The 24926-nt window shown below is 43.7% G+C and overlaps 1 protein-coding gene across 1 annotated transcript in view; it reads left to right on the forward strand.

Annotated features, from left to right (window-relative positions):
- Positions 1–1564: 1564 nt before the first annotated feature.
- Positions 1565–24926, forward strand: part of Klb (klotho beta) — a 38350-nt gene continuing 14988 nt past the window's right edge. Inside the window, exon 1 of the mRNA XM_021162758.2 lies at positions 1565–2426. Coding sequence (XP_021018417.1) covers positions 1602–2426 — 825 coding nt within the window. The 5' untranslated portion in view covers positions 1565–1601. The remainder of the gene's footprint in view (positions 2427–24926) is intronic.

Raw genomic sequence — 24926 nt, forward strand, 5'->3', positions numbered from 1 at the left:
AGTTCACCTTCAAGACACCATCTACTACTAACTACACTGTCTAAGAACCTGCCTCAATTTTGTTCATTGAGCATTTATGTGTTAAACTCTGGTCTAACTGCCTTACATGTGGTAACTCTACCCTCATAATAATCCATAAAATATATATTTTTAGTATGCTTCTTGGGCTTTTGTTTTGTTGTTGTTGTTGAGGCTGGGTCTCACTGTGTAGCTCTGACTGGCCTGGAACCACTGTGTAGGTCACTACCCGCTTCTGCCTCCCAAGTGCTGGGATTAAAGATATCACCATCACATACCCAATGTGTGCTACTTCTTATGTAACAGGAAACCAGAGTGCAGAATTGAGTCCTGAATCAGACAGGGCTTTGTAGTGAGACTTTGCTTAAAAAAGAAAAAAGTTTAAGTACCCTGATGGGCCTGGTGATGCAGGCCTGAGGCAGGGGAATTGCCATAACTTTGAGGCCAGCTTGTACTACATATCGAGTTCATGGGTAGCGTATTGCACCTCTGCTTTCAAATAAAAGTAAAAAGAGAACTGGAGATGTTGCCCAATGGTAAAGCATTTGCTTAGCATCCGAAAGACCTAGGTTTGATCTCTAGTTCTGCCAAAAGAAATTAAATTCATAGACCCCCAACGAGTCCTCAAACTCAAATTGTCTCTCATATCCAGTGCCATGTAACCCCGGGCTGACTTCAGATTCCCCGTGTAGCCTACAACTTTGAACTTCTGTCCCTTTTGATTCTACCTCCAAAGTGCTCCAGTCACAAAGCTCCTGGCTACTTGATTTGATTTGGGGGTCTTTGAAATGGAGTCTTGCTCTGTAGCCATTATGGCTTTCAGTTACATAACTTAGGCTGTCCTTAAACTCAGCAATCCTCCTGCTCCAGCCTCCCTGAGCCACCATGTTCAACTAAGTTTTTTTTTTTTTTGAAATAGATAACATTAAGACTGTTCTTACGGCCGGGCGGTTGTGGCGCACGCCTTTAATCCCAGCACTTGGGAGGCAGAGGCAGGCGGATTTCTGAGTTCGAGGCCAGCCTGGACTACAAAGTGAGTTCCAGGACAGCCAGGGCTATACAGAGAAACCCTGTCTCGAAAAACCAAAAAAAAAAAAAAAAAAAAAAAGACTGTTCTTACGTGTGTATGGTTTTGGTTGACGTGTAATAGCCTGCTTTTAATTATTTACTTCTGGCTATTGACTTGTATGTAAAATTGCTTTTCCTAAAATGGGAGATGTTGAAATTACCGTCAAACTCTAAAAATAGAAAAGTAGATCCCTTATTCAATAAAGTTCAAAACATTCAGAAAGGTCTTCGGCCATGTGAAAGACTACGGAGAAAACGCCATTCTCAGGCATGGTTTCCATACATTTATTTAACACATTCAAATTAGTGTCCCGGGTGCATTTTTCACCGGTCGGATTTTCCTCACCCCAAGAAGACGACACAGGTTGTTGACGGCAACGAGGCCACCTCCCTCAAATTGCGTGGCTCTCATGACCCATCCTAAGTCTCCCGGTCCAGGCTAATCATTGACAGGGCTTTACAATCACAGGCTTTTACTGGAGCGCTGATAAAGACAGTCCAGCAGTTAGTGGTAAATGAAGACAGGCTGTGCAGCAGGGTCTCCGGGGAATGAATGGATTTTCTTCAGCTCTGATGAAAGAAACACACGCTCTAGGAAAACAATGTCCAACAGGGCACTGCAAAGATCTGCCGTGCTGTCTGCGTTTGTTCTGCTGCGAGCTGTTACCAGCTTCTCTGGAGACGGGAAAGCAATATGGGATAAAAAACAGTACGTGAGTCCGGTAAACCCAAGTCAGCTGTTCCTCTATGACACTTTCCCTAAAAACTTTTCCTGGGGTGTTGGGACCGGAGCATTTCAAGTGGAAGGGAGTTGGAAGACAGATGGAAGAGGACCCTCGATCTGGGATCGGTACGTCTACTCACACCTGAGAGGTGTCAACGGCACAGACAGATCCACTGACAGTTACATCTTTTTGGAAAAAGACTTGTTGGCTCTGGATTTTTTAGGAGTTTCTTTTTATCAGTTCTCAATCTCCTGGCCACGGTTGTTTCCCAATGGAACAGTAGCAGCAGTGAATGCAAAAGGTCTCCAATACTACAGTGCACTTCTGGACTCGCTGGTACTTAGGAATATCGAGCCGATTGTTACCTTGTACCACTGGGATTTGCCTTTGACGCTCCAGGAAGAATATGGGGGCTGGAAAAATGCAACTATGATCGATCTCTTCAACGACTATGCCACATACTGCTTCCAGACCTTTGGAGACCGTGTCAAATATTGGATTACAATTCACAACCCTTACCTTGTTGCTTGGCATGGGTTTGGCACAGGTATGCATGCGCCAGGAGAGAAGGGAAATTTAACAGCTGTCTACACTGTGGGACACAACCTGATCAAGGTACTGTACAGCTGGCTTCTCACAAGAGCTTCAGAATGGGGTGGCGGTGGGGGGGGGGGGTGCTTGGGGGTTAAAGGAAACATTCTTTTAAGGGACAGTTTGCCAAAATTCAACACCACTAAGTTCACGCTAACTTACAAATTCTGTCCTCCAATTTTATATTTAAAGTTGGATGTGTCTCATCTTCCACCATTGGTACTAATATATTGATTTATTTGGTTTCCTTCACAGCTGCCCTTTGAGGTCATTTTTAAAGTACACAGTTATGTAGTTAGATGTGAGAACAGGAGTCCAGTTTTATTCAGTGGGAAAGCAACACTTTATAGAGATTGTGTTTTTCTGACAATACCTTCCGATGGCAGAATAATGTGACTACACAATCATTCTAATACGGGTTTGTTGCTCCTATGCTTGGTGGCACTTAGCTGTGGTAAGGGGAATCGCCGGTAGCTCACCTATGCTTATTAAATACAGAAAATGAAATGATTTACAGCTCACGTTTGGCACTACATGGGTCCCATAGCAAAACAGGTGGGACAACATGTGTCGGGAGCTAAATGAAACCAACCATAAATGTGAGAAGAATAGGCCCTATTTGGGGGAGAGGTATTTAAGATGGGATATCTCAGAAGCCAGAGTTTGTGCTGGGAAAAGCTCCATGTATTAAAACAATAATGAAAGTGCATAAAAAATAGCAGTTCCTACTGTGCGCGCAGCACAGGTCAGTTTGGCCCTCGTAACAGCCATGAAATAGGCCTTCGTTCTCATTATTCTCGTCTTCAGGTTGGACGTTCAGCGAGATCAAATTCAGCCATGTTCAGAATCAAATTCAGCTGCTGTGTGCATGATATTTATGATTGGCAGTGTTATCAAAAGGTCTTTATTTTAAATCTTTTCTATTAAAGGGTAATCTAGGGACTTTGATGGGACACAGCCTCACAGGAGACTGACATCTGGAGATAGAGTTAACTTCTTGGATAAATAGTTCACTGGAGAAAAATAAATGACTTGAAATACTTGTTACATTTTTTAAGACGAAAGGAAAGGTTATCAACATTTTATAATGTGGGGGTGTGGGGGGAGTAATTTATTCTAAGGAATTAAAATTTCAAATATGTAAGAACAGAAAAAGTGTCCAGGAACACAAAGCTGCTCTATGTAGTCCGTCCTTTCCTTTGGATTCTGGGTTCATGTTAATATATATCTTATATATTTAGCCTAATGGTTTCAGTCACATCTTCCCTTAGCAGGAAATAAACTGCATTATGATCTCAAGCTCATTTGTTACATCCAAAATAGCTGTAAAAAGTCCTTAGTCTCCTTTTTCTCTACTTCATCAACTCTGCTTGTTGTTTCCGAAATTTACATTTATGCATGACAGCATACGTGTGTGTGCCAGTGGATGCTCGTGGGCCTGTTCAAACACACAAGAGACACACACCAGTCCTTGTGCACGTGCCATGGTACGCTCGCAGAGGTCAGAGGGCATCTTGCTGGAGTTGGTTCCTCCTGCCACGTGGGGCCTAGAAAACAAACTCACTCAGGTCGGCAGGCTTGACTACAAGTGGCACAGGCCACTGAGCCATCTCGGAGGATTTTGGTCTTAAATAATCATGGCTCCAAGTTACTTCTCGGGTGGCCTTAACATTTCTAAACCACTAGCCTAGATAAATGGCCTAAGCAGTCCCTTGAAATCAGTAAGATAGTGAAATTCGCTGCATAACCCAGTGACCTATTGCACCAAAGAGAAATCTTGCAATGCTTTGGTAGCCTGAAGTGAACTTGTTTCCTGTGTCTCCTCTCAGCCCTTTCTTAGAGAGAGAGAGAGAGAGAGAGAGAGAGAGAGAGAGAGATATTTGCTATTTTATGCTACAACAAAGTATTTTTCCTTCTTGTTTCTCCTTGTGACCCAGGAGAAGCATTCTTTAGAATTAGTTTTTACTTCAAAAATATGCATTAAGCTAAAGCTAGCTAAGAACCAAATTGCTGTGGATCGTAGGTTGCTTTAGATTCTACTTCTCAGAGGTTTTTGGAAACCATATGACCGATAGCGTTCTTCTAGTTCTAGAATGATCTTGAAAAGTTTGTCTCAATTTGAAATGTCCTAGTTTAGAGGGAACCAGAATGGTCCAGCTCACTGCAGACTAACTTGGAGTTCAAGCTTTTGTTTTGCTTGCTTGTTTGCTTTTGTTTTGGTTTTGGTTTTGGTTTGTTTGTTTGTTTGTTTGTCTGGTTGGTTGATTGGTTTTTTTTCCAGACAGGGTATCTCTGGCAGTCCTGGAACTCAGTCTGTAGACCAGGCTGGCCTCGAACTCAGAAATCCGCCTGCCTCTGCCTCCCAAGTGCTGGGACTAAAGGCAGGCGCCACGACGCCCAGCTTGCTTTTGTTTTTTAAGATGAAGGCCTCACACAGCCCTGACTGTCCTTGAATTTGTTATATAGCTGGGGATGGCCTTAAAATTGTTACCCTTCCGTTCCCAACTCTGGTGCCATTAACACAGTCTGGCCCGCCATCCCTAGTTTACATACGTGTTAGAGATCAAATCTAGTGCTTTGAACACACTGGGCAAACAAACTACCAATTGAGCCATAGCCCCAACCCTAACTGAATCAGACTATGTTACTGAAGAGACTTTGAGATTCCTTAAAGTCAAGTCTACACCTCTAGCATGAATTTCCCATAATCCCACCTACCAATGGATATTCTGTTCTGAGTTTTTAATAGTGTTTGGAACAGAATAAGGTGGATTTTTGGCTTATCCATTTTTAAGTATCTAATCAACTTAACGCATGTGCAGTTTTCACAACAACCTTACATGGTAACTATTACCATGCCTATTTAACAGAATAATATTTGAAATACGCACCGTGTTGCTTTCCCTGCATAAAACACTTTGATGGCTTCCCAAAGCGTTTGTTACCCAGTCCTTCCAAATCCCCTTTCTGGCCCCCCTCTCACCCCACTATCAGATCACCCTCTGGAAGCACACATAACAAGTGATAATGTATTGTTGGTAGTGACCCAGGTTTACCTTGCTAGTCCTCTGCACCGGCCCTTCTAACATGTTCTGTCCAGATAGGATGCCTTTCAAAGCCCTACTCTTCCCTTCCAACACTGTGACAACCTTGCTTTAGCCAGTCACCACCTCAGAGGTAACTGTCCCTTCTGCAGGCTCACCACAGTCATATCAATTGATCCTTCCTTTAAAGGCATTTTGCCCGCATGCCTGTCTGCCTGAGGATGCTGGAGTTACAGACCGTTGTGAGTTTGGAAGAGCAGCCAGTGCTCTTAGCCACTGAGCGATCTCTCCGGCCCCTGATCCTTTCCTCTCTCTTCAGTTAGAGTAAGAGTTACCAGAGGATCTTTTGTTGTTGCTGCGATTGTTTGTGCTTGCTTCTTTTATTGTCTGTTTTTAAGTTCTATTTCTTTATTGATGCTGAGGCACAGGTGGAGAGTTTGGAGGGTGACTTTTGGGAGTCATTCTCTCTTTCTGTCAGGTGGGTCTCAGGGATGGAATGCAGGTCCTCAGGCTTGGTGGGAACTACCTCCCCCTGCTGAGTCATCTCTCCGGTCCTGTTCACTTGCTCTTCGATCTCATGCTTCCAACGTCTAACACAGAACATTTGGCCCATGTTAGAGTCTCTAAGTCCATTAAATGAACACGCTAGGATTTTTTAAAGGTTTATTTCTTTTACTTTATGTGCATTAGTGGTTTGCTGGCATGTATGTCTGTGAAGGTCCCAGACCCCCTAGAATTGAAGCTACAGAGAGTTATGAGCTACCTTCTGGGTGCTGGGAATTGAACCCAGGGTCTTTAAAAAGAGCCACAACCAGCGCTCCTAAAATGTTGAGTCATCTCTCCAGCCTCTCTAACTTCATCTTTGTAATCAAAGAACCAATGTCAAATTCAATCTCCCTGTTTCGTTGTGTTGCTAATTCTTGAAATATTACTGATATTAACCTGGTGGTGTATTAGTCAGAATGCTGCTGGTTGCAAGTGACAAATTGAATTCAAGTTGGCTTTAAGCAAAAAGGAGCAATTTCCTGGCTGACCGAGCAGAAATAATGAATTCAGCAAGTAGGACACTTCCTCAGAGGACCCTCCCTCCTCCCTCAGGTCTGCTCCTTCTTATGGGTTGACTCTGTTTTCTCCTTTATAGAATAAAGATTTTACCTGGGCTAAATGGCTTAATCCAAACAGTTCTTTGTGAACTTGAGGCCAGCCTAGTCTATATGGAGTTCTAGGCCAGCCAGCATAACAGTGAAGTCCTGTCTCAAAATTAAATGAATAAATTTTAAAAAGAGAAAGAAAGAGATCCCTTATGCTTGGTTTTGAAAGTTCAACAGTCAGATGGGTGTAACAATATATGCCCAATTAATCCTGGCACCGAGGAGGTAGAGGCAGGAAGATTGTGAGTTCAAGGTCAGCTTGGGTTACACAGTAAGAACCTATCTCAAAATAAATACGAAATAAATACATAGGACCAGCTGGTAAAGCCACCTGAAGCCAACCTGTAGGATCTGGTGGACAGAGAGACCCATCACCTGAGGCATGTGGCATGCATCCCCTGACACACACAAACTATACATATACACACATGTCCACAAAATAAATACAATGTCATTTTCAAAATAAATAAGTAACTTTTCATACATAGTTGGTCTATGTAGGCAGTGGGTGTCCTTCTTTCTTGAACATCAAAACTCCCAAGAGTTCACAGAGTAGTCAAGGCACAGGTATTTGTTTTTCATTAAGTCAATAAATAGAAATAATAATCTAAGTTCGTACACTTTTCCCTTAAAGTCGGAGCATCTTGGGTAGACAGCCTCAGGGGTTGGGGTGAGAGTCTTAGGAAGCAATCACTCCCTCAGTTTACCCCACAATGCACTGCTGGCGACCGTGTTAGCTGTGACCATTTTGTGGCTTTGAAATGTTATCTTTCATAGACATACACTGTTGACACAGTGCGAGGATTTCTCAACCCCAGAGCTATTGACATTTGGGGCTGGGTAACTTTCTGTTGAAATGGACTAGCCTGAGCATTCTACGATGTCCAGCAACTCTGGGGCCTCTGCCAGCTACAAATCTCCCCACCCAGCCTAATTCCTCAGCCTGAACCCAGCCCTGCTTCAGGCTTGTGACAACCCAAAGTGTCTCCAGACATTGCCAGATGTATCCCAGCAGTCAAGAGTCCTTCCCTTTCCTCCACTTCTCAAAACTCAGTGACTTCTATTGATACTGAACAAGTGGTCAGATGAAACATGACCAGGATGCAGGGCGTGTAGAGATGACAACATTGCCTCATGGAGGTTCTCTCGGGATCTGTAAGGAGCATGTACAACTTCAAAGATAACATGTGCACTAGTCTATTTTCAGAGAAGACACAATACTTTAAAACATATTTTTAAAAAGGGGCTGGAGAGTTGGGCATGAAGGTGCATGCCTTTGATCCCAGCACTCAAGAGGCAGAGGCACCTGGATGTGAATTTGAGGCCAGCCTGGTCTACAAAGCAAGTATAGGACAGCCAAAGATACACAGAGAAAACCCCGTCTCAAAAAACCAAATGAGGAAAGAAAAAAAAAAAAAAAAAGAAAGAAAGGGGTGCTGGAGAGGCTGGGTGACTCAGTGGTTGAGAGCACTCTCCCAAAGGCCCTGCGTTCAGTTCCTTTTCGTGATTCACAATTGCCTGTAACTCCAGCTCAAGGAGATCCAGCGCCCTCTGCTGAACTCTGAGGGCACTGCACTCACACATACTTAAAGCCACACATACACACAGAATTTTTAAAAAATGTTTAAAAACTGTGTTTAAAAGCTGGGTGTAGCTGGGTGTAGTGTCACACACGTTTAATCCCAGCATTTAGGAGGCAGAGGCAGGAGGATCTCTGAATTTAAAGCCAGTCTGGTCTACAGAGTGAGTCCCAGTACAGCCAGGAATATGTAGTGAGTCTCTCTTGAAACTCTCCCCACCTCATACCGAAAGAAAGAAAGAAAGAAAGAAAGAAAGAAAGAAAGAAAGAAAGAAAGAAAGAAAGAAAGAAAGAAAGAAAGAAAGAAAGAAAGAAAGAAAGAAAGAAAGAAAGGAAGGAAGAAAGGAAGGAAGAAAGAAAGCTGAGTATGGTGTTGCATGCCTGTGATTTCAGCACTTAGGAGGCTGAGGCAGAAAACTTATATGAGTTTGGAACCAGCCTGAGTTATAATGGTAAAACTATCTCAAAAATATAAAAAAAAGGGGGGGGGAACAACTGTGGGACGGCTTAGCAGGTAGGTGCTTGTTGCTAAGCCTGATGACCTAAATTCAACCCCCGAAAACCTACATGCTGAAAAAAGAAAAGCAATTCCCACAAGTTGTCTGCTGACCTCCACATTCACACCATGGCAGCTGAGGGTGCTCGTGCACGCATGCGCACACGCACACACACATATAAACGTAACTAAAAAAAAAAAAAAAAAAAAAAAAGTACATATGCCTGGCATAAAAAACACCACTGAATATATAAATTTTACAAAGCATTTTATGTGTACATTTACTTCTAAAATTAAACATGGAAATATTCCACAAAATGCTTCTTCTTCTATGAGCAAAAGAATTGAAATGATGTGCAGTGTTTATTAGATAGATAAGAAATGCCAGCATTTGTATCTGTGTGTAGTAGAAACTTTTCCCCAGCTCTGGAGAATCAAATGCAGCCAAAGCTCTGTCACTGGGCTACACTGGGATTTGAACTATTGGTAATTTAGTCCATAGATTTTTGTTTTTGTTTTTTGTTTTTTGTTTTTTCAAGACAGGGTTTCTCTGTCTGGCCCTGGCTGTCCTGGAACTCACTCTGTAGACCAGGCTGAACTCGAACTCAGAAATCCGCCTGCCTCTGCCACCCGAGTGCTGGGATGAAAGGCGTGCGCCACCACGCCCGGCTAGATATTTTGTTTTAAATTTGCTTTTTTTTTTTCTTTTTGACAGAATTTCTCCGTGTATCCATGGCTGTTCTGAGACTCACTCTGTACTCTGTAGACCAGGTTGGCCTCGAACTCACAGAGATCCATCTGCCTCTGCCTCCCAAGAGCTGGAGTTAAAGGCATGTGCCACCACTGCTTTATAGTGTATGCCTGACATGGTAACACACACCGTTAATTTCAGCATTTGATAGGCTGAGTTACATGGTTCTTTGTGAGTTCAAAGCCAGCCTGGTGTACTTACCAAGACATAAGACAGCTAGGGCTACAGAGACAGACTTTGTCTTAAAAAATAAAATAAAAAAAGGATTTCGTTTGTTGGGCATGGGGCTGCTCACATGCCATGACTGAATCATGATGATCAAAAGACTGTCTAGGGGAGTCCGTTTTCCCTTCTACTCTGTGGGTCTCTGAGCTCAAACTCACACTGTCAGGTTTTGCAACAAGGCCCTTTACCCTCCGAGCCATCTCACTGACCCTACATTTATTTTAAATGAACTTTACACCACAGTCCTCAAGAACACAGTTTTCTATAAAGTGTAACCTATGTCAACACTTTTTTGTTCGCCACACACAAACGCTGACTAGCTTTCTGAAGTTCCTCGGGGATCAAGAGATTGCTTCACACTGTGAAAGAGGCACTTAGGGCATTAGGGCACAAAGGTTGGGAAATGCATGGTCAGGGCCTTACTGGCTCGTGCCTGAGCTTGAAATAAGCCTCTTTCTTCCTCACGCTCCCACCTTCCTGAGGACTTTGCTGCAGTATTTCTTTGCATCATTAGTTGAGGAAACTTAGTGGGCATATGTTAAGTATATGACAAAGAATCAAATAGATTATTTTTAATGATTTTTTTTTTTTTTTTTGGTTTTTCGAGACAGGATTTCTCTGTATAGCCCTGGCTGTCCTGGAACTCACTCTGTAGACCAGGCTGGCCTCGAACTCAGAAATCCCCCTGCCTCTGCCTCCCGAGTGCTGGGATTAAAGGTGTGTGCCACCACGCCCGGCTGATTTTTCTTTTTAAAAATGTAAACATTTTGTTATATCTACCTATTTTTCTCTTATTATTTATGGGAATTTAGACCGACCAGGTCTCACTAGGTAGTTCTGGCCATCCTGGAACTCACTATATTGACTGAGCTGGCCTTGAAATCACAGATATCCCCCTGCCTTTGCCTGACCAGTGCCTGGATTAAAGCCAGGACCACCATGCCCAGCTGTTAACTTTTTATATATGTGTGTGATGGGATAGGCCTGTAATCCCAGCATTGGGAAGTGCGGACAGAGAGCCAAGAGGGCAAGATTATCAATTGCATAGCTAGCCTAAACTACATGAGACCCTATCCCAAAAAGCCAAATGAATAAAAATTTTTTAAAAAAATAGCTGGGTGCATGGGTTTAATCCTGGTACTCAGGAGGCAGAAGTAGGCGATCTCTGTGTTTTCAAGGCTAGCCTGGTCTACAGAGGGAGTCCCAGCATAGCCAGGGCTATACAGAGAAACCCTCTCTCTAAAAGACAAAAAATAAACAAACTAACTAACAAAACAAAACTAAGGTCCTCCCACAGAGGGGCTGAGTGGCTCAGGGCACTCACTGCTCTTGCAGAGGATCTGTGACAGTGGGGCTGAGTGGCTCAGGGCACTCACTGCTCTTGCAGAGGATCTGCGTGGTAACTAACAACTCCCTCTGATTCCAGCGGGATCCCACACGTCCTCAGGCAGCCACATACACACAGCGTGCCCACACACAGCAGAACACACACATTAATGCAAACAAAATAAGCCTTACAATTATTAGTTGAACAAGGCTCTGGATTTGATCTCCAGCATAAAAAAAAAAAAAAAAAAAAAAAAAAAAACCATACTGAGTTGTGAACGCTGAGTGGTGAGCGTTCATCAGGCTATTTATTTTTGTGTTCATTGTTCACAACTGTCACTAGCAAAGGTAAAAATAAAACAAGAAGTAAAAGCCAGGCGTGGTGGCACACGCCTTTAATCCCAGCACTTGGGGGGGCAGAGGCAGGCAGATTTCTGAGTTCGAGGCCAGAACTCTACAGAGTGAGTTCCAGGACAGCCAGGGCTATACAGAGAAACCCTATCTCAGAAAATCAAAATAAATAAATAAATAAATAACGGAGGGCTGCCAAGTCTGAAAACCTGAGCTCACCCCACCCCCACTCCACCGTGAATGGAAAGAACCAACCTCTCTACCTGGAGTCTTCTGCGTGCACACGGTGGCAAATGCTGTCCCCGCACACAAAAGAAATCTTAAAGATGTAGTCGAAGCTTAAAAAAATAAACGTATAAATAATAGAAATAGCTGGGATAGATTTATAAGATTACATATGCTCATACTCTGAACCCTTGGGAAGCTGAGGAGGTTCAGGAGTTGGAGGTCAGCCTGGAGATGTGTTAAGTCTCTGTCTGGAAAAGAAAAAGAAAAAAGGAGCCAGGCGTGGTGGCGCACGCCTTTAATCCCAGCACTCGGGAGGCAGAGGCAGGCGGATTTCTGAGTTCGAGGCCAGCCTGGTCTACAGAGTGAGTTCCAGGACAGCCAGGGCTATACAGAGAAACCCTGTCTCGAAAAACCAAAAAAAAAAAAAAAAAGAAAAAAGAAAAAGAAAAAGAAAAAGAAAAAAGAACCTGTCTGTACTGGCTGGTTTTGTGTCAACTTGACACAGCTGGAGTTATCACAGAGAAAGGAGCTTCAGTTAGGGAGATGCCTCCATGAGATCCACCTGTAAGGCATTTTCTCAATTAGTGATCAAGCAGAGAGGTCCCCTTGTGGGTGGTGCCATCTCTGGGCTGGTAGTCTTGGGTTCTATAAGAAAGCAAGCTGAGCAAGACAGGGGAAGCAAGCCAGTAAGGAACATCCCTCCATCAGCTCCTGCTTCCTGACCTGCTTGAGTTCCAGTCCTGACTTCCTTTGGTGATGAACAGCAATGTGGAAAGTGTAAGCTGAATAAACCCTTTCCTCCCTAACTTGCTTCTTGGTCATGATGTTTGTGCAGGAATAGAAACCCTGACTAAGACACTGTCTTTATACAGTTTGGTTTTTTCATAAAAGCGCTGTTGAAATTCTTTTTTTATTTTAAAGATTTATTTATTTATTATATGTAAGTACACTGTAGCTGTCCTCAGATACTCAAGAAGAGGGCATCAGATTTCGTTACGGATGGTTGTGAGCCACCTTGTGGTTTCTGGGATTTGAACTCAGGACCTTCGGAAGAGCAGTTGGCGCTCTTAACCATTGAGCCATCTCACCAGCCCCTTTTTTGTTTTTTTTTGTTTTTTTTTTTTTTTTTTTTTTTCGAGACAGGGTTTCTCTGTGCAGCCCTGGCTGTCCTGAAACTCACTTTGTAGACCAGGCTGGCCTCGAACTCAGAAATCCGCCTGCCTCTGCCTCCCGAGTGCTGGGATTAAAGGCGTGTGCCACCACGCCGGGCTGAAATTCTTAAGCAAAGGTTTGTGTTAATACCACAAAAACAACTGGGAAAACCCTCATTCCCATGGCTTATTAATCTTCCTTTGCCCACACACCGCCAAACCTCCTGTCTGGATTGTCAGAAAGGCTACGGGGGTCGATTTGCACCGAAGTAGATCAGATAGCACCTCTAAGTCTCTCCCAGCCAAGCCCTCACCAATATCTTCAAAACAGTGTTCAAGAGAAGGGCAGAGGAGGATTTTGGGGTGTCTTCTCATCACTTTCCACCTTAGTCCCTTGAGGCAGGACCTCTGCAAGCCCCAGAATTCCTTTGGTCTCTGTCTGCACCGCTCAGTGTTGGCGCGGACCACACCCAGTCTGTCCTCAGAGAGTGCTGGCACTAAACTCAGGTCCTCCTGGTTATACAGCAAGTAAGTGGGTCTCCTTGGTTGTTGTTTTTGGTTTTGTTTCTTTTATCTTTTATTCCTTTCTTTCATTTTTTGATTTTTAAAGTCAGGGATTCTCTGGGTAGCCGTGACTATGCTGGAATTCATGTCTGGCCTCTACCTCCTGAATGCTGGTCCCAACAGATTTTAAAATGGAATTTCTCATTTGTCTTGATAATGTTTTTTTTTTTTTTTTTTGCCACTGCCACTAGATTTACTAAGGTTGCCAACACATCTCCTGCCTAAGGAGCTCTTTCAGGAAGAGATAATGTTAATTTTATTTGCTGAAAGTGTCCCATTGAAGGGATATTAGACTACTATATGTGCTCTTACCAATATTATTTAGACTTTAAGTAACTTAGTTAATATAATTCACTTAATGACCTCACATTATAATCACATACATATTTTTTTTGTTTTGTTTTGTTTTTCGAGACAGGGTTTCTCTGTGTAGCCCTGGCTGTCCTGGAACTCACTCTGTAGACCAGGCTGGCCTTGAACTCAGAAATCCACCTGCCTCTGCCTCCCAACTGCTGGGATTAAAGGCATGCGCCACCATGCCCAACACATACATACTTTTTTCATTTGAGACAAGTTCTCACTGTGTAGCTCTGGGTGACCTGGAACTCACAGAGATCTTCCTGCCTCTGCCTCCAGAACTCTGAGATTAAAAGTATATGCAACTATCCCCAGAATGTACCTTTTTTTAGAAAAATAAAATGTAGGAAATATTAACCTAACAGATTTAAAATAGTAGTTTTGAGCCGTTGGGTTGGCTCAATTGGCCAACAGCACTTGATCTCAGAACAGACAACCTGTTCTCACCATGAAGGAGAGGATGGAATCTGAAAGCTGTTCTCTGGGGTTCTCCCAACCCTCAAATCATACATCAAAAAAAGGAAGAGGAGGAGGGAGGGAGGAAGGAAAGAGGAAGGGAGAGAGGGAGGGAGGAAGGCAGGGGGAAGAAAGGAAGTGGAAAGGAAGAAACAAGAGAAAAGAAAAGGAAAGGAGAGAGAATGATTAGATTTTTTTCTTCTGCCACGTGGTTCCCAGGGATTGACCTCAGCTAGGCAGTCTACCACAAGCCCTCCGATCCTTGTTGATTTACTTACTTACTTTTTCCTCGTTTATTGTTTGGAACAGGGTTTCTCAATGAAGGTGGGGCTGGCTTTGAACTCCTAATCTTCCTGCCTTGGTCTCCTGAGTACAGGTTTATGTCCATGCCTGACTTTACAGCCTTAAAGCTTTATTAATCTTTAAAATGCTTTTGGACAAATTTGATGGCATTTAAATAACTGATAGAACAGCTTGTGGAAAATTGCTAATGATAGTTTCTCCACCCACAGCACCCCATTATTTCTAAGTCCCAGATTTAAGGGCTAAACATGTCATTCTGAGTCCTTTAAGAGAGTAGTAATATTTACTTTTTCCAACCGTTCAATAGAAAAAGTTGGGCTGGGGCTGGTGAGATGGCTCAGTGGGTAAGAGCACCGATTGCTCTTCCGAAGGTCCGAAGTTCAAATCCCAGCAACCACATGGTGGCTCACAACCACTCGTAATGAGATCTGATGCCCTCTTCTGGTGCATCTGAAGACAGCTACTGTGTACTTACATTAAATAAATAAATAAATAAATAAATAAATAAATAAATAAATAAATAAATCTTTAAAAAAAAAAAGAAAAAAGAAAAGAATAAGTTGGGCTGGAGGGATGGCTCAGAGGTTAAGAGCACTGACTGCTCTTCTAGAGGTCCTGAGTTCAATTTCCAGCAACCACATGGTGGCTCACAACCATTTGTAATGGGGTCTGATGCCCCCTTCTGGTGTGTCTGAAGACAGCTACAGTGTACTCATATAAATTTAAAAAAAAAAATCCTTTTTTTTGTTGTTGTTGTTTTGTTTTGTTTCATTTTTCAAGACAGGGTTTCTCTGTGTAGCCCTGGCTGTCCTGGAACTCACTCTGTAGACTAGGCTGGCAGCGAACTCAGAAATCCACCTGCCTCTGCCTCCCAAATGCTGGGATTAAAGGCGTGTGCCACCACACCCAGCTAATAAAACCTTTTTTTAAAAAAAAAGAAAAAGTTAAATGTCAGTGAATGATTAACAAGAATTTCAATAAATGTAATTATAAATGATCATAGAAGGGGAAACTAGGAAAGGGGATAACATTTGAGATGTAAATAAAGAAAATATCTAACAAAATAAATAAATGATCATAGAATAACATTGCAGCCTGGACTAAACAGCTTTAAACACTCTCATACATGGAGAATAAACCAGCTAGAGGTAAAAACTACAAGTCATGGAAATGGTAATGGATGCTTCGAAGACATGATTTGAGGGGAACTAACTTCACCCCTCACTACTTCATTTACCATGAAGTCTTGGAGAAAAAAAAAAAAAAAACCCTCAACATTAGAAAACAGGCCATAGGCTAGGTGTGACGTATGCCTTTAATTCCAGGCAGAGACAGGAGAATCCTCTGTGCATTAGAGGACAGTCTGGTCTACAAAGTGAGTTAAGCCAGGGCAACACAGAGATACCCTGTCTGAAAACAACAGCAACAACAAGAAGTCCACAGAAACACCAGGGGCTGAAGCTGTGGCTCAGAGGGGAACTGTTAATATGGGAGCCTGTAAGCCTGGGTTTGCATTCCAGCACCCAGGTAAAATGCCAGGTGTGGCTGTGCTGGGGCCTGTAACCTCAGCGCTGTTGGGACATGAAAACAGGAAGTCTACCAAGGCTTCCTGGCCACCCGCTGACTTTAGGTTCACTGAGAGACTCTGTCTCCTAAGGCAGAGAGTGACAGAGTGGAATGTTCCATGTCTTCCTCTGGACTCTGTGTGGACACACACGCATAAGCACTTGCATACATGTGTGCATACACTGCAGGCTCATGTAGCACACAATCGAGCATTCATACGCAATAATAATAATAATAGCATAAGATTTCGTTCACTTTGGCAATTTGAGCAATGTGCTAGGGATACTGAACACGGCCTAGAACCTTCTAATTTATCAGTCAATTGTGAATGAATCGCAGAATCACTTAAAGTGGTCCTTGAGTGATCCAATGGTATCATTTGAAAACGTTTGGGGAGAACCCAGCAGAGGATGAAAGCCAGAATCTTTTAATGTTGGTGTTTTAATATGAGGGTGTACACTGCCTGTTAGGGAGCACTTGTGCTGGCATTCAGGAGGCTGAGGCAGGAGAAGCTAACCTGGTTTATACAGTGAGTTCCCCGTCAGCCAAGGCTACATAGCAAGATGTCTCTAAAAGCTAAAATGGAGGGGACTGGGCAGAGAAAGGATTGCCATGATGGTACTGCCTGCCTTCTTTTTTTTTTTTTTACCCTGCCCCACTTGTTCTAGCTCTGCTCGCTCCGACCATATTTATTTCATATATGTGGGTACACAGTCACTGTTTTCAGACACCATAGAAGATGGCATCGGATGTCCATTATAGATGGTTGTGAGCCACCATGTGGTTGCTGGAAACTGAACTCAGGACCTCTGGAAGAGCAGTCAGTGCTCTTAACTGCTGAGCCATCTCTCCAGCCCCTGCCTATCTTAACCAGCATTTATAGCCTAAATCTTAAATAGAGGCCAGCGTTTACTGTTACCTGATCCGCTTTCATGTTAATCCAGTGTGCGTCAAAGCCTCCCCCTTTTGCCATAGGTTGAACACCAACATGGTATCACTGGGTATAAAACTCTTCCCATGCGCAATAGAATCCAGAATAATTGAGCTTAATATTTACATTCAGTACATATTTTTTTTCCTCTTGAGATTTGTAGAAGTTTGGGAAATCTGCAGGAACAATGACATAGAACAGTCATTCCGACTCCCTAACGGAAACTGTTTCTAACTGTTCTCTTGACTTTTAAAATTCTTATGTATTTATCTTTTAAAATAGGGACTTGCTAAGCCAAGCTGCCCTCTAAGAGAAGATCCTCCCGGGTGATCCTGCTGGGATTACATGTGTAGGCCCTAAGCCTGGTTCTCTGGACTTTTTTTTTTTTTTTTTTTTTTTTTTTTTTGGTTTTTCGAGACAGGGTTTCTCTGTATAGCCCTGGCTGTCCTGGAACTCACTCTGTAGACCAGGCTGGCCTCGAACTCAGAAATCCGCCTGCCTCTGCCTCCTGAGTGTTGGGATTAAAGGCGTGCACCACCACGCCCGGCCTTCTCTGGACTTTTTCTTTCTTTCTTTTCTTTTAATTTTTTAAAATATTTATTTATTTATTTATTTATTTACATCCCAAACACTGCCCCCCTCCCAGAGTCCCTCCCCCATCCCCTCTCCCCTTCTCCTGAAAGAGTGGGCCCTCCCACCTGTATCTCCCCACCATACCTCCCACCCTGGCATATCAAGTCTCTTCAGGGTTAGGTGCAGTGTCTCCCACTGCAGCCAGACAAGGTAGCCCTATGATCTAGCCCAAGTATGCACTTTGGTTGGTAGCTCAGTCTCTGAGAGCTGCCAAGGGTCCTCTCTGGACTTTTTCAAACTATAAGTACAATACATTTTATTGGTGAACCAAACTGTACTGAAACACAATGAGTTAGAGACACCGGTCTCTTGTCTCTTTACCCCTTGGTCTCATACCCAAAACATAGCAGCTTGGTCAATGCCCAAGGTTTTGTACATTTAATTTGTTACTTTTATTTTAGTATGGGATTTATTTATTTATTTAAAGACAAGGTCTCACACTACTGTAGACCAGGCTGGCCTCAAACTAATGGAGACTTTGCTGACAGAGTGTTGGGGTGAAAGGTGTATGCCACCACAGCTGGCTTCATTCACTCACTCATTCATTCTTTCACTCATTCATTCAGTCAGTCAGTCACTCACTTATCTGTCTATCTATCTATCTAGCCATATATTTATTTGTTTTTTTTTGTTTATTTGTTTGTTTGCATCTTAGTTAGGGTTTTATTGCTGTGAAGAGACACCATGACCAAGGCAACTTTTATAAAGGAATACATTTCATTGGGGCTGGCTTACAGTTTCAGAGGTTCAGTTCATTAACATCATGGTGGGAAGCATGGCAACCTCTAGGCAGACACGGTGCTCTAGAAGTAGCTGACTGATCCAAAGGTAGAGACAAAAGGAAACTATCCCACACTGGGCAGAGATTGAGTATAGGACCTCAAAGCCCACCCCCACAGTGACCAACTTCCTCCAAGGCCACACCTCCTAACAGTGTCATTTCCCATGAGCCAAGCATATAACTAGCCACCACTGTTTGTTGGTTTGTTTGTTTGTTTTTCCATTTAAGACATGTCTACTGTTCCCCAATTTCTTGGAACTCACCTTGTAGCCAATACTGACCTTGAACTTTAATCCCCATGCTGAGATTACAGGTGTGGTCCCCCATACTGGGTTGTGTAGAATTAGAGACCAATCCCAGGCCTTTGTTCAAGCAAGGCAAGCACTGTAGCCACTGAGCACATCTCTAGCCCTCGGTCCTCAGTTTGATTCGGTTCTTCAAACACACTGGAAAGATGCTAGAGTAGATATCCTACTGTGATACTTATTTCTGTTAGCTGCCAGAGCTGCCCTGAAGGCGAGGCCTGGGCTGCTCACCTTTTCTCTAAATGTCTACAATGGTGCCTTACATTCTAAAAATAAATATTCATTGTCAGGCAAGGTGGGGCATGCAATTAGTCCCAGAACCAAGAGGCAAAAGGAGTTGGATCTCTGTGAGTTCCAGGCCAGCCAAAGCTATATGAAGAGACCCTTTCACAACAAAACAAAACAAATATTTCTCTAAAGTTAGGCAACAGCCAAGAACTGAAGCAAGACAGCCTAGGCTTGATTCATTCAGTGAATGAGACAGGGTACCTAATTTCTCCATCCCCCGTTTTCCTGGCCCCTAAAATAGGGGTGACAGTGCCTGCTTCATAGGACTTAAATTGAGTTTAAATGGGAGAGCAGGGGCAGGAAGACAGCTAAATGGTTAAAGCACTTGCTACAGAAACATAAGGAGCAGAAGGACTGGGGTTCAGATCTCCAGAACCCAAGTGAAGAGAGAAACAAGGGACTGTCAGAGCAAGCTGGCCAGCAAGTCATATCTGTGACCTCTGAGACACACACACACATGAACTCACACACAGCCGGGCTCTCACATACGTAAAACATGTGCACACATACAGAGAGAGAGAGAGAGACAGAGAGAGAGAGAGAATTGAATGAATGAATGAATAAGAAAGCATGCAGGAATGAGACACCTGGAACATTTGGTGCTAGAAATGTGTTCTTGTTATTTATATTATTACGTTTCCCCTGTTCTGAATGTCACCACTATTTTATGTGCTGGTGAAAGTCAGTTGCCCCTAGGAACCTGCACTTTTCCTCATTTGAGGTGGCGCTGTGCAGGCACCACATCCCTGTCCTTCATCATGCCTGACATTGATGGTAGTGTAAAGACCTTCATCTTCCAGGGAAGAATCAATGCCGGTGCCCGGAGGGATTCATGCAGCCTCTGCCACCACTAAGGAAAATGTCCAATGCCAGCATTACTGGTTCTAGGAAAGAGGCACAGGGATTTCCCCATCAGCACGTGCTGTGCTAGGCACTTGGACAAACATGTGGCTTTCCAATTTGGGGTGGGAGGATTTGCCGGCAGGTCCTCTATGAGCTTTCTAAAGAGTTCCGAATTCCAGAAACACATGGATGCAGAATAAGAAAAGTGGTACTGTCCTCCCAGGATGGTAGAATTGCTAGGCGTGGCCATAGTGCCACATACCTGTAATCACAGCACTCAGTGGTAACCAGGGAGTTATTTCCTCCTTGTTCTTTCCTGGTTTGTTTGTTTGTTTGTTTTTTCCTTTTTTTTTTTTTTTTTTTTTTTTGGTTTTTCTCTGTATAGTCCTGACTGTCCTGGAACTCACTCTGTAGACCAGGCTGGCCTCGAACTCAGAAATCCGCCTGCCTCTGCCTCCCGAGTGCTGGGATTAAAGGCATGCACCACCACGCCCGGCTGGTTTGTTTGTTTTGACCAAGAGTTCTAGCCTGGCCTGGAACTCACTATGTAGACAAAGTTGATATTAAGTTTCAGATCCTACAGACTCCTCCTCCTCCTCCTCCTCCTCTTCCTCCTCCTCCTGAGTGCTGTTGGGATTCTAGACGTGCCAGCACACGGGTGTATGCCTGTGGAGGGTTGATTCGAGGGTTTCTTGAATTCCAGGGAAAGCCCTCAACCAACTTTGGGCTATCTACAGCCCTCTGTCTGCTTCGAGGTAGTTCTCCGGGTGTTTAATTCCAGCTCACTATCCTGAGGGATAAGAGAGAAACCGTTGGCCAAGGTCATAAGCCTCAGTAACAGCAGAAGCAGAAGCAGAGCCCAGATCTCTTTCATTCAAAACCAGGGTCATTTCCCCAACAGGAGGATGTAAGTGAGGGACATGTTCACATCATGCTCAAGGATAAGTTCTCTGCAAACAGAGCTGTCAAGGTTTGGCAGCAAGTGGTCAAAGAATGCTCAAACCAATGAGCAAAATGTGTGGCAAGTGATTTGGGAATACTCAAAGCAATTCTCTCTCTCTCTCTCTCTCTCTCTCTCTCTCTCTCTCTCTCTCTCTCTCTCTCTCACCCTACTTTCCCCTGCTACCCCCTCCCCTCAGAGAAGGGGAAGCCCCCACCCCCACTTAGGTACCACCCCATCCTGGGACATCTAGTCCCAGCAGGACTAACTAAGCACATCCTCTCCCACTGAGGCCCAACCAGGCAGTCCAGAGGGAACTGGACCCAATGTCAGGTAACAGAGTCAAAGACAACCCTCACTCCAGTTGTTAGGGGACCCACATGAAGATCAAGGTGCATGTCTTCCACAAATGTGCATGTGGTTGTGGTGGGAGGCGTTCAAGCCATTCTTAGAAATACGCTATCCAGGGCTCAGTGAGTAAAGGCATTTTCACTAAGCCTGATGACCTGAGTTCAGTCCTCAGGACCCAAACCATAGGAGAAGAGAATGGGCTGCAGAAGTTGTCCTCTGATCCATGTGCTTACGCATGCACACACTCTGATCCATGTGCTTACGCATGCACACACTCTGATCCATGTACTTATGCATGCACACACTCTGATCCATGTGCTTATGCATGCACACACTCTGATCCATGTACTTATGCATGCACACACTCTGATCCATGTGCTTATGCATGCACACACTCTGATCCATGTACTTATGCATGCACACACTCTGATCCATGTGCTTATGCATGCACACACTCTGATCCATGTGCTTATGCATGCACACACTCTGATCCATGTACTTATGCATGCACACACTCTGATCCATGTACTTATGCATGCACACACTCTGATCCATGTACTTATGCATGCACACACTCTGATCCATGTGCTTATACACACACTCTGATCCATGTGCTTATACACACACTCTGATCCATGTGCTTATACACACACTCTGATCCATGTGCTTATACACACACTCTGATCCATGTGCTTATACACACATTCTGATCCATGTGCTTATACACACATTCTGATCCATGTGCTTATGCATGCACACACTCTGATCCATGTGCTTATGCATGCACACACTCTGATCCATGTGCTTATGCATGCACACACTCTGATCCATGTGCTTATGCATGCACACACTCTGATCCATGTACTTATGCATGCACACACTCTGATCCATGTGCTTATGCATGCACACACTCTGATCCATGTACTTATGCATGCACACACTCTGATCCATGTGCTTACGCATGCACACACTCTGATCCATGTACTTATGCATGCACACACTCTGATCCATGTGCTTACGCATGCACACACTCTGATCCATGTACTTATGCATGCACACACTCTGATCCATGTGCTTATACACACACTCTGATCCATGTGCTTATACACACACTCTGATCTATGTGCTTATACACACACTCTGATCCATGTGCTTATACACACATTCTGATCCATGTGCTTATGCATGCACACACTCTGATCCATGTGCTTATGCATGCACACACTTAGGCACCTACACACACAAGTGTACTTGCACACACATACATACACACACACATGTATACATACATACACATATACATAAATGCCTTTTTTTCATTTTACTTTATATGTATTTGGTATTTTACCTGCATGGATATCTATATACCACGTGCCTGTCTGGTGCCAGAAGATCAGATCCCCTGAAGTGAAGTTGTAGATGTCTATGAATGTATGTGGATGTATAACGGGTGCTGGGAATCAAATCTGAGTCCTTTGGAAGAACAGGCAGTGGGTGCACTTAACCTCTGAGCCATCTCTCTAATTCCAATAAATGTGCCTTTTGGGGCGGGGAGGGGATTCAGTAAGGGTTCTTTATGCAGCCCTGGCCGTCCCGGAACTCACTCTGTAGACCAGGCTGGCCTGGAACTCACTCTGTAGACCAGGCTGGCCTCGAACTCAGAAATCCACCTGTTTCTGGCTCATGAGTGCTAAAACTAAAGGTGTGTGCCACCACTGCCCTGCTACATGTAACTTTTTAAAATTAAAAATAGTCAATGTGTTCTTGTTACTGACAGAAAAGAATTCAAATAAATTAAAAGCTACAAATACAAAGCCAGTTACTACAGCCTTACTTATGACAGGTTAAAAAAAACAAACCTTAAGCAAAACAAGCTGATTTCTATCAACATACAGTGCTGACCACGGAAGTCATATGTCCTCAATCAGTCTTAGGACAATTATCAAGACTACACCATGGAAAATGTTTCAACTGACGTCAATACCTTCCTAAAAGTAGACGGGGACACAAAAATATGAAAACATTTTGTTATGTTATGGAGACTTTTGTTTGCTTGCTTGTTCTTTGGTTCCTTTGGCTAGGACCTCAATACATAGCCAGACCAAGCCAGAACTCATTATGTAGCCCAAACTGGCCTCAAATTTACATCCATGCCCCTGCCTCAAGCCTGCAGAGAGCTGAGATTACAACTGTGTGCTACCATGGATGGTGACTAGGATATTTTAAAGTAAAATATAAGTTTTTTATTTTGTTCTCTACTCAATCAATAGCTTAAACAACCAACAAACTTACAAATAACAAGATGATATTTTAACCAATATGTATGTGACTAAAATCTGTCAGATTTGGAAAATCAACTTTTCAGTAGTAGTGGTATTTTGTGACAGGGTCACACTATATAGGTCTGGCTCACCTGGAACTCTCTACATAGACGAGGCTGGCCTTGAACTCACAGAGATCCACCAGTCTTTCCCTCCCAAGTGCTGGGATTAAAGGAATGCAACAATCTCACCTGTGTCCCTGGAAAAATGAATGTCTTTTATTTAATTCTTCAGTTTCATGCCTGCAGACAAACTATCCTGATCATACCTATCCATCCCCCACCTCCTCCCTCCCATTCTGCCCCCCTCCAGCATCTCCAACAGGTAGAAAATTAACTTTTCAAATGGTCACTGGTCCCTTGGTGTTCTCAAACACCATCACTTGCCGTCAAGCCAACCTCTGCACCACTGTCTCTCCGTGTCATCCTGACCCCTAACTTCTTCATCTCTGTTTTAATGATCTTACTTGCTTCCTATCACCCTTCAAGTTTGTCCACCCTTTAGTCTGGGCTTCTGAGGGACTCAAAGCAATAAGCCTGTTGGACACGGGAGGGACCTGAGTAAGGATGAGAGGTTGGGACCCTTACTGTTCCTCAAGGGTATTGAGTCCCAAGAGCTGATTCAAAAGGAGAAGGCAGCGAGGTTCTTGTCAAGCCAAGGAGTCTAAAGAACAAAGGTTGACACACCCTTTAATCAGTCATTCCAAAGGAAGATGGCTTTGGACAAGATAGAAAGTAACCTTGGGAAACCATACATTATGCAAGGTGGCGGGGTCCTGGCTGCAGTCTCTTTTCGCTGTCCCAGCAGATCCTTCTGAGTATCAGTCATCCACACATCTGTAAGATTCTGGGTCAAACGGACCATCTCAGGGCAAAACTTTTTCCCTGTTATTTGGCCTCAGAGTCAAATCATAACCATAAGTACACAGAGAGGGCCGCCCCCATGTTCTGTAACAAGAAGCATCTTTGCCTTTAGTCCAGAGCAAAGATAACCTGAGATAACGTGATAGCCTATGCAAACAGCAAGGACAGGGCAAGAGACAGGGGAAGCACGAAGGTCACCTTGGGCTACGGCTGCACGTGCACCTAGAAACCCAGATTGCAAATGGGTTGCAAAAGTGCAAACCTATTGCCTTCTAAGCCACCCCGATTCCTATTTTAATGCTGATGTGACCAAGAATTTATCACAACTGAAGGCATCTTTCCTCTAATCACTGAGTCAATAGAGAGCTATTTTGAAGACACTCACCTCCATGTTCTTCCCTATCTGGCTGGTTAATTTCTGTTAGCTTTCTAAAACCATTTATTTATGTATCTATCCTTTCATTCATTCCTTTATCGGGAGAGGGGAGTGTGTATACTACAATGCACATGTGAGATCAGGAGAAACCTTTCAGGAATTGGTTCCTTACTTCATGTTAGCCCAGGCCAACCTAGGATTCCTGATCCTCCTGCCTCTAGCTCCCAAGTGCTGGGATTGCAGGTCTCTGCCACCACTCTTGGCTCTGGTTAATTCCTGTTCAAGGTGGGTCACACACTCATCTACCACACTGTCGGCAATCCTGTGAATGAGGTGACTCACTT

This window comes from Mus caroli, unplaced genomic scaffold (genome assembly GCF_978045245.1).
Source record: "Mus caroli unplaced genomic scaffold, Mus_caroli_1 scaffold_4, whole genome shotgun sequence".
Classification (NCBI taxonomy): domain Eukaryota; kingdom Metazoa; phylum Chordata; class Mammalia; order Rodentia; family Muridae; genus Mus; species Mus caroli.